The sequence below is a fragment of the Branchiostoma lanceolatum genome, chromosome 15, assembly GCF_035083965.1.
Source record: "Branchiostoma lanceolatum isolate klBraLanc5 chromosome 15, klBraLanc5.hap2, whole genome shotgun sequence".
NCBI classification, from domain to species: Eukaryota; Metazoa; Chordata; class Leptocardii; order Amphioxiformes; family Branchiostomatidae; genus Branchiostoma; species Branchiostoma lanceolatum.
In genome coordinates this window covers 12,266,343-12,277,446 of record NC_089736.1, presented here as the reverse complement: position 1 = coordinate 12,277,446, position 11,104 = coordinate 12,266,343, and the positions used below count along the sequence as shown (strand labels likewise).

Here is an 11,104-nt window from a genome sequence, read left to right as displayed (position 1 = left end):
TATTACATACAGCTTTTTACAACAGCCCAACCTGTAGCTGCAATAGGTGTATGAATGTTAGACTCTTCTCAAATCAGAGGCTTTTAGTTCCTAGATTGTTGATGTGATACAGGTAAGAAATTCTGAATGCACTCAACGCTGAGGTACTTGGATGTTTTGCAAGGGTAAGTCCTTCAATTACGATATAGCTTCATTGTTATAAAATGCACGTAACAAGTATGCATTAATATAAGAATAAATCTATGAAAAGAAATTTTAACTTAAGCTATCAGCAATAAATAGTCAAATCAAGGTATAGTCCCTGACACAAAAACAAAGCCCTTCTTAAGCTCAGTTCATTAACATAGTTTTCTGGCACGACCCCAAATGGTCTGAGTGAAAGTTCTATTGGTTAAAACTTACCATATGGTGTTCAAATTTATATCCATTATAATTCTAATCAAATTGTATAGAGAATCTTAAAAACAACTGTCTCTGCATCTGGATGTATCAGATGTATAGCGTTCTACTGCCCCCCCCCCCCCACCACATTTTATAGCATTAGTGCTTTAAGATTGTATAGTACGTAAGCGCTTTAATCAAACTTGACAATGGTGTGATCAGAATGATAAAAAGTTGCAGCGTATGATAACATTCAACGTATACTTGAATTAACAATAACAACATAACAAAATTCGTCACAGTATCATTGGCCTAGCTACACAGTATAACTGTGTATTACTGGTAACGCGGCGTTTAAATGTTCTGAGTTAAAGTATGCTTCGTTGATTCCATAACTTTGCTCTTCAAACCTATAGGCTGCTAAAAAATATACTACCTGCACAGATGTGTTTATTTCTACCCGTTTAATCACCGACTCCATCCCTGCAAGATATTAACTGGGACATGGTCTTAGGGTGTGTGTACAGTTGTAAGCCTTGTAGTTCTGTTTGACAGCGTTCCAAGCTGTAACCTTTGTAAACCTGATTGAAATGTCCAAAGACTAGAATATCTTATCTAGCAAATGCTCACTCTTTTGCGGAAGCCACTGGTTGAGGGAGAAATTCCTTTAAAAAATTACTGAAAGTAGAAGAAATTGAAATCATGTTTTCAATGTGCTGTTAAACAACTAACACTCGTCCTTAGAAGTCGATGTCAAAGCTATTGTTGTGTGATGCTGTGCTCTAATAACCCCATGCAGAGCCCTTTTTCATTTTTACCACATAGTAAAGGTCCACAATGGTTTTAGTAATTGAAATCTTAGAGAGAGCAGCCAAAAAATGTATAAAACAGCTCAATCCCTTTTCAATTGTCCTTATGACCCCATATGTAGCCCTAATTTACATTTCTAATTAACGTTAGTATTTCTTGGCATCTAAATGTGGTTTTCACACTGCGACACAAAAAAGCCATGACTTACACCATAGTGAGACGTGATTACCTGATTTATTATTAGTCCAAAACACGAAAAATCCCCAGAAAGTATATACCCACTGGGTTAAGTACAGGTCACAGCAGCATGTATCCATTGTCGAGTTTCCCTGCAAAAATCATAATCTAAGTCAAGTCGACTTCTCTTCGTTTCTTTGTAAAGGTGAAAGTATAAGAGCACAGGTTTTTCATGATCAAAGGTTTTTATCAAATGATATATGTTGGGCTCCCTAGCAACTGTATTTTGAGCTGCAATTGTTAGTGGTTGCGCTATGCATGAATAAACTTCCAGGTCAAGAGATACAAAAATGGAATTTCTGCTGCAGTACCAAGGTCACATACCAGGGGGCCCAAAATCGACCTTGAATTTCGGCTTCACAACACCTGCCCACATACCAAATATCATCGTAATCCATCAAGAGGTTCTTGAGTTATGCCGACTACAGTAGTCCAGAAACACAAACAGACACACAGACAGACACACAGACACACCCAAAACTATATCTCCATTTTTCATGGAGATAATGAAACATGGCATGTTCGCTAGAACGCCATTCCCTGAATGGGACACGTTTCAAGGACAGTGTGTTTACAGTTAGCTCGCTCGACTGGTGTTAACGAACCTAGATGACCTCAAACAGGTATAACCTTGAAACAACATTCTTCGGCAAAGATGGCGGCTGGCGTACTATTTTTAGAGATTTTCGAGCTCTCCCGTCTAAATCTCCAGACGTTTCTGGTGTTCAGTCTTGCCTTTCTTCTAGCGTATCGATATCTTAGATGTACCGGGATATTTCCTCCTTACCCGGCAGGACGTGTGCCAGTCCTCGGGCACCTCCTCGCCTTGGGCCGAGCGCCTCACCTCAAGCTGACGGAGTGGAGGCGGCAGTACGGGGACGTCTTCACCGTCAGGATGGGGATGGAAGATGTGGTAGTTCTGAACGGCTACCCTGCCGTCAAGGACGCGCTCGTGGACAGGTCCGAGCTGTTCGCGTCCAGGGGACAAAACTACTTGTTTGACGTCATAACTGGTTTTGGGACGGGTATGTATACGTAGTAATACTTAGTACTTCAGTCTGTTTCAAGGTCAAAGTTTTATTTGAGGTTCACTCATCAATGGTTCGTTACCTAAATTTTCCTTTCTTTTTTATCTGTATATTGAAATCTACATAAGGTCTCATTCATGAGTTTTTTCGCCCCATAGGCTTACATGTTATAAAACAGGTTTTACATGGGCGCGTTCGTAATGAAGCTATAGGAAATGCACCAATGTCATTCATTCTCTGTTGAGCTCATCTACCCTAGATCATTTGAAAAAATTGCCAACTACCAGTTGGCATACAATACCTTTTATGGCAATTACAAACGGCACTTAGCTAGACCCCCTAAATAGGCACTTTCCAGCTGAAAGTGATCGACCGAATTACCGCCAATGTCCGGCTGTGGACGTCCGACCTCGCGCGCGGCTGCCGAACTTTACCTGTTAATTTCTTCCGTTACAAACAAGCTTTCATCAGTTTGACGCTTGATATCACCTGGGCTAGCTAAAAGGAATTTTTACACCGATATAGACACACGTACATGCAGCCTTTCATTTTTTTGGGCAACGGACTCTTTTAGGAATGAGACCTTAAAGGAACCTTTTATTTATGTGTATGCTTTCACACTTCTGAGTACGCATGCGCGGCGACAGTCATTGTGAGTAATATGTCAAAGGTGTTCGAAGGCACTTTGCTTGTAAACAATTCTCGTCTCAACCATTGTCTCGATTTGCATATTTTGCTTATGTCTGAGGGGCTTTCGCCTTCGATGCATTACCCACAATTTCTGTCACCGCGCATGCGTATTTACAGGTGTGAAAGCGCTTATTCTATTGTGTTACATGAATGGCCACATAAGGTATCTCCAGTGCACAATGGGGAAAATCGCTCAGACAGAAGAGAAAATTCGCCTCGACAGTCCTTAGGACCCTCGGTGTGAAAGAAGATATGGGCAGCATTGAAGAGAAGATTCGAGAGGAAACCGGCTGTCTTTGTGTCAAGGTAAATTCTAGATCTTAGACGTTTGAAAATAGGTAGTAAGCATAAAAACTGTGGGTAAATTTCTAGTAAGTTACAACAACAGAAAAACATAGCTTGGAAGTTCATCTGTGTTGGTAGAAATCATTCTGAAACAAGTTTTAACTGTAATTTCCAACACAAAAAATGGACTTACGAAATTTTCGACTGTATACAACACCAGTTTTCATGTCAAGGAATGAGCACTCCACCGCTGAGATTACGTCACAGCCTTACAACCATCTCTCAAAAGAGACGGGGGGCCCCACAGACTTTCTACAACTCATGATCCACTGCTCACCGAGTCACGTGTGCTATCTGCATAACGTGACGTCATTTCAGCAGTGTATTGCTCATTTCTTGACAAAGACTGGTGTTGTACAGTCGAAAATGTAGGCAACTCAAATTTTGTGTTGGAATTTACGGTTAAGACTTGTTTCAGAACAGAAAACCATCTTGCCACATTTTTACTGAAAACGTTCGGTCTTTGTCATATCATATTACAACCACTGCGTTTAGTAATGACCGTCATGTTTCATAGAAGTATTCACGTTGTAAAGCAACCACCAAAATCTAGATCAATAAAACCCTTTCTTGTTATGAAGTAGACGCTTGAGCATGTGATGTCTTGTAATACTTGTAAAGGTTAAGTATTGACGTTCACAATTTCTATCATTCCACTATTGTCATATTTTTTACTTATCTATTGACATTTACCACATCTTTGGAAGAATTGACATAACAAGAGACTAGGAGTTGTGAGTTCAGTATTCTTTATCTGGACCTAAAAAATGGTAATTCAAAATGATAATTGTATTCACTTGACCTTTGGCCCCGTGTAGGTCGCAGAATATGAAGGAGTGCCCTTTGACCCCGAGAGTGACCTCCAAGTTGCAATAGCCAACGTCATCTGCTCCACTGTATTTGGAAATCGTTTTGAGTATGGCGATGAGAGGTTCAAAGAACTGGCGGAAGCAGTGCTCATCACGGTGGAACGACTCGGGGCTGGGCAGATCATCAACGTGTTCCCGTTTCTGCGATTTGTTCCCGGTGGTGAGTACAAAATGCAGAAATACGTTTGTTGAGGTTAGACATCCAGGTAAACAATATATAAAGACAATTCAAACTCTACGACTGGATAAAAGTTCGGAGATTTATTTCCGGACGTTTCGAGTTAGCCTGAATTCAATCAAGCCTCTTGTGACCGCTCGCGGCCCTGTAACCACCTCGCAACCCAAAAGCTTGATGGCTATGGCCGCTAACTCCGGGGAATCCTCCTTTCTAAATATGGATAATTTATGCAGCCGTCGTCAGCCCACAGAGCTGCCTGCCCAGGCCAGACTCTAGTTGCTAAGGATCTATTGCTGTTGCTATCCAGTGATTGACAGCTGCAGATGTCTGATCTGCAGGTGGTAGGAAGAGAGTTTCACAGGCCATTTCTCTGTACTTTGAACATTTGTCGGCAGTCATGTCTTTTCTTGCTGGATTTTCAAATTTGTTTTTTGATGTGGGAGAAACTGACATTGTCTGCCTCTAAATGAACAAATAAACTAAGTAGGTTTAAAATCCCTTTTAACCGGCTTGGATACATCTCATTTCTCACCCTCCCAACATCTGGATCTCATTTCCCATCCCTTCCTCCCCGTCTGCCTGTGTGACAGGTAACAGACATGATAACAAGGTGGTTTCTATGGCAATGGGAGCCTAGCTGAAAGCCTGCCCTATGATTGGTGTTACCATTTTTGATAACAGCTCTCCAGGCTTAGAGCAACCAGAGCAGAAACTCCGCGGGGAGGGGAGAGAAACCCCCGGACAGCTGGAGTTTGCGTTATACAGACTAGTTTCGAGTGACATCCATCACTCTTTCTTACATTACAATGTGTTGTCTTACCATAGGAATCTTCCTAACTTATTTTACATTACAATGTCGCTTATGCATGACTGTGTGATTTGCCATGTAAAAACCGGTTTTCTAGTTATTGTATATAAGTACTGGTTAGTTCTGCTAGTTCATTTTAGTGACGCTGAAGAAGAGTGATGGATGTCACTCGAAACGTCCGGAAATAAATCTCCGAATTTTCATCCGGTTGTAGAGTTTGAATTGTCTTTATAAAAAATGCAGAAATGTTCGCGGTGGTTTTATGTTTTTTTTCTCGGGCGTTCCTGTAGCGCCACTATTGTTTCAAACGCGAACACAAAACCACCGCGAACACGCCATTTTCTCCCTACCGCGAAATCAAAACCACGAGAACTTAAATGCATTTACAGTATACGATGGGTGATCAATAAGTCCTCGGCCTCACCCATAATTGACAAAGTTCACAACTCAAATTTCGGGGCACAAGTGTGTAGTATGACGTATTTTAGCAATATCCACCAAATTTCACATTATTGTGGTCATTACGTTCCAGTCGACGTCAATTTAAAAACCAGTAGGTCAGTGGCAAGAAAAACGGGGTTGAACTGTGATCAGAGCTGTGTGGGTGGAGCTACTCATGCCATGAATCGGCATAAAAATCTTCGAAGATATTCATTTCTTGTCAAAACGCTTGATGAACATTCCCTTCCTTTTTCAACTAAAACGAAGTGGGTATCCGACTTTCAGCAGAGCAAATCGGCCAGCTAACCTCAGATTGCAGCTCAATTGTCCTTGTCTTTATCCTTCTACCTCACTTAACGTGTACGGTGTCACCTGCAAATTAACGATCACAATAATTTGAATTTTGGTAGACATTATTCCCCGATAGTTGAGTTGTGCACCTTTTTTCTGGGGGAGGCCAATGACTTATTGATCACCCCTCGTAGCCTCCTAATGGTTGGTGGATAATAGAATTCGGCAAAAAGAGATTTCACAATTGGCGGAGTGAGCTTGTGGCAAGGGTAACATTTTTCTTGGAGCATCCTCCCAGCAGGCCCGATATGCTCGGTTCATTACCTCCCATAGCGGCCCTGCAATTTCCAGCCTGTGAACTCGCTTCTGGCGACGTCACCACCAAAACAGCTTCAGCCTGTCAGAGGGTTTGCTAAGGCTCATCTCGAGCAAAAGCGCAAAGGACGCTAGGATGCTATCAACCAATCAGGTTACGTCTTACATCGCTACTTTGGGTTCAGAGCAAAAATAACGACTGTTTTGCCAAATAAGGCTAGCTCATTAATATTACTCACGAGCAACTGTCAAAAACGTCGGCAGAAGCGAGTTCACAGGCTGGAAATTGCAGGGCCGCTATGGGAGGTAATGAACCGAGCATATCGGGCCTGCTGGGAGGATGTCTTCAGGCGCTCTTTCGAATGACAGTATGCTTGCATGCTTAACTTCACTGGCAAAATACTCTCCCTAATAGTATCCAGCTAGGTCTTACTATTTTTTATCCAACGTAGATGTAGATAGTATGATTGAGACTAAGCAGAAGATATATCTTTTGTAGTTTGTGTTTCTCTTTTTTTGTGTGTGTTTAATTCGTCTAAGTTGTGATTCAGTAACCACCGCATCGAGGGGAAAAACTGATGTTTTTCTTGCAATAGAGGAGACATCGGGTCCAACCCTTGACAAAATGTAACTGTATGTATATGATGAATAAACTAACAGACATTTTACGTCCGAACTCCCAGTGAATAGGTCCCTCCGTGACGTAATCAAGGGCACTGCGACGATCCACAAATTCGTCTTGGAGGAGATCTCGCGCCATCGCCTGAACCTGGACCGCGAGAATCCGCGAGACTTCCTCGATTTCTGCCTCGTTGAACTCGAAAAGCGGGAGAAGGTGGAAGATTTCACCGAGGAGCAAGTGATGTATATCGTGTACGAACTTTTCATTGCTGGACTGGACACAACTACCAACACTATGAGATGGTGTCTTCTGTACATGGTCCTTTATCCGTATGTCCAAAAGAAGGTACGTACGATTCTATGAATATAGAAGAACAACTTTATTGCACGACTATTGTAGCAGATACAAAGTATGGCAACAACTGTTAACATAGAACAAGACATAAGTATGAAATGAAACTATTCACTACAACAAAATGATATCTTTTTACATGATCCAAGTTTGGCTAATTATGAGTATCATTATTTTTTCTAATAACAAAACAATCTTGTATATATTTGCCTATTTTAACACTGTGTGAGCTGTTGCATCTTAAGATATCTATCCGTAGCATTTAGTGTCTTAAAATCTGAAGTACTTGAATTGATAAAGGTGAGAAAAACTTATTGCGTAGGGCATCATCTTTAGAGCATTCCATAATAAAGTGAAACTCATCTTCAAAACTATCTTGCAGGGTCTTTTTTTACAATTGTGACCATAGGTTTATACACGATGTTGGTACGTTGAGATGTTCTAGGCGTTATAGTAGTTGAAATATTGTAGTTAAATCCCTTAACCCCCTCCCCACAAATGTATCAGTCCGCGCATGCTTTGTCTGGTGAGGAGACCATGCCTGAATAGAATGAATGAACTTTATTGCTCGACAATTGTACATGGCACAATGTATGGCAAGAATGACAATACAATCAATACAATGGGTACTAAACTATAAACTATGAAAACTATAATCACAAGAATATATGGACGTAAATGGCGTAATGATATAATATATGTTAAACGTTTCGGTCTGTTAAAATATATTCTCTCTTTTGTAAAGCTCTAAATATGTATTGGCCTAAGTACGTAGATATGGTGTCGGGACATGACATAAGTAGATTGAACATGTCTATGTTTGCCTTTGGCAAGGGTTTACTGGATTTACATGAGATCATATCCATTAATTTTCGTCTATCTACAGTATATGCGGGGCATGTCATTAAGAAATGATATTCATCTTCAATGCTATTTTGACATGAAGGACATAGTAGACGAGTTTGATTGTACTGTGCGTGTCTGTGCAATCCTTTGTCATCGCTGTGTTCCGAGTAAGTGGGAACCGAGCCGATCAACACTAGGCTCTGGGGTTCTTATCTTTATTGGGTGATCATGTCACCAAAGTACTTCCGTCTTTTAACAATGTTTCCCACCTATGTGATGCTTACCTTTGAGATGCGAATGGTCACCGTTTTCTGCTTCACCATGGTTCAACCGCACAGGTACAGGCGGAGCTTGACGCGGCTGTTGGAGGCGCCCTACCCGCCCTGTCCCACCGTGCCCTGTTGCCCTACACGCAAGCTACACTGATGGAGGTACAGCGGATCCGTCCTGTTGGGCCACTAGGTCTGCCTCACGCCACCACACAGGACGTCACAGTGGGCCAGTTTGAACTACCAATGGGAGCCAAGGTACACTAGTCAGTCAAAAGATCTCAACTTTCTGTAAACCCTCTCAGAATTTAACGCGTAAAGATAGAAATAAGAAATCGAAGGTCTAGTGCCTCCGTGACTTTGTAGAGTTATGTAAATATCACAGCGTTATTGTCAATGTCTCGGTATCTCTATCTATGCGTTTTCTTACCTTTCTGTGGGATGTTGAACCCCGGCAAAAATTCAGGCTTCCAATCCTGAAAGCTTTTACTCGTATACATGACATCCTCGTAGATTTGAGCCCGGGCAAACTCCTTTTCCTACCACCCATCTTAAACGACTTTAAACCCGGGCTAACCTTAGACCCGGGCCAACGGAAAGAAACTTGCACACACACGCACCAGAACAAACAAACTAAAAACAATACCTCCGTTTTCACAAACGTAACAAGTTGCCAATTCTTGTACCTTATAGAACGTAAATTCTTTTCTCCTCTCTACATTGAAGTCCACAAAGAAGACCCTTTCCTCCCTGGAAGAGATTGTATCTGGACATTCTCTGGATTCTCTCCGATCTATTCAGCTAAACGACTTTTCTCATCTGCTACAGATCTTGACAAACCTCCACTCCCTTCACATGGACCCCGCCTACTGGCCTGATCCGGACCGGTTTGACCCCGAAAGGTTTCTGGACGCGGAAGGGAACGTCATCAACAAGCCCAAGTCCTTCTTGCCTTTTGGAGGAGGTAATTTGTCCCCAATTTTGTGACATTACTAGTATTTCTGAAACTGTAATGGATGGGAAGATGGTCTTGTGTTTAGGGTTGTTGACTTAGAATCTATAGGTTCTGGGTTCGGATCCGTTGCAGGCCCCAAAGTTGTGCTCTTGGGAAAAGCATTTTACAGCTGTTTCCTCACTCGAGTCAGCTAAAAAAAAGTGTACATATAGCTTCGGTTAAGGACATCCTATCAGATGGGATGTAAAAAAGCCAAAGGTCCTTTTTGAGGAGAGACACACCTTGTGTATGTTTAAGGAGGGTCTGCACGCCCCTTTTACATAGAGCGTAATCGGCCGTTTTAATTCTACGTAGAGCGTTGCCGACCACTCCATAATTTAGCGTAGAGCGTAGGTGGGCTTTCTGAATTTAGCGTAGAGCGTTGTCGGGACCCCCCCCCCCCCCATGCAGGCCCTCTTTAAGATATCCACTACCAGGCTCCACATGTCGCTGAAAAAATAATAGAAATTGGCCAAATAGACAGATAACACCAGATGTGTCAGTCCGCTAAAGGGGTACAATTGTCGACCTATGGTTTGCGACCTATCCACAGTTTCCTAATGTCAATAAAGTTTTAAGTAAAATGTGTAAAAAAAGTACTTCATTCAGCCTATGGCTGCGATATACTTTTTTTATGTCTGATCATAATGATCATAATTAACCTTTCACTTATACGTTGATGAAGGTTAGACATCCAGGTAATAAGATACGCCAAAAATTGTTACTCAAGCAAATGGATGAAATTTTGAAAGAATCAAATTTTTAAGTATTTACTTTTTCAAAATTTTATCCAGTTTTGACTGTTTCAAATTTTATCCAGTTGCTTGAGTAACTGTTTTTGGCGCATTCATTTTCTGGGACACTGGCGAAAAGTAGTGCAGAATAGCAAGTAAGCTCATTATGGTTCTTCGCACTGTTATATCTCCATAGGAAGGCGGGGGTGCCTTGGAGAACAGCTCGCCAAGATGCAGCTGTTTCTTCTCTTCTCCAGCCTGCTGCAGAACTTCACCTTCAAGTTGCCAGAGGGCGCTCCTACACCGTCTGATGAAGGCATAATGAGGATCACACTAACTCCTCATTCCTACAAGCTATGTGCCATCCCGCGTTGAATCCCCATCTTACGATATTTCCCTTGAATACCCACATTGAAATTTAGCCAAAAACTACCCAACTGAGTAATTCGGCTGTTCACTGGTTGAAGTGCGGGTTTATAGCAGTTCAGTATGAGCTTGAACTTGTAGTAATACAAGTCTGGATGGTTAAAGGAAAGCTACACCAAAAATTGAAAATCTTATTATACTATGCTTAATATATCCCAAAGTTAAGTTCGTATTTCAAGTAGTTTCACATGAGTCCGTCATAGTTCTGGGATTTTCCACCGTTTGCAACTTATGCCGTGCTGACGCCTTCTCACCTGATAATTATGGTACACTGAACACTGACGTCATATAATTCAATCATCAGGTGAAAAATTTAGAACACTGACGTCATATAATTCAATCATCAGGTGATCAGGCGTCAGCACGGTATAAGTTGCAAACGGTGGAAAATCCAAGAACTATGACGGACTTATGTACTATGTATAACAACCTGAAATCAGAACTTCACTTTGGAGTATATTAAGCATAG

At 41.6% G+C, this 11,104-nt stretch overlaps 1 protein-coding gene across 1 annotated transcript; it reads left to right on the top strand.

Moving 5' to 3' along the window:
• Positions 1-1,705: 1,705 nt before the first annotated feature.
• Positions 1,706-11,059, top strand: LOC136420682 (cytochrome P450 2D4-like). Its single transcript, XM_066407755.1, has 7 exons — positions 1,706-2,453; positions 3,310-3,452; positions 4,310-4,520; positions 7,077-7,360; positions 8,551-8,739; positions 9,310-9,445; positions 10,406-11,059. Exons 1-7 carry the CDS (start codon positions 2,084-2,086, stop codon positions 10,582-10,584), a joined length of 1,512 nt encoding a protein of 503 aa, XP_066263852.1. The 5' UTR covers positions 1,706-2,083; the 3' UTR covers positions 10,585-11,059.
• Positions 11,060-11,104: the final 45 nt, after the last annotated feature.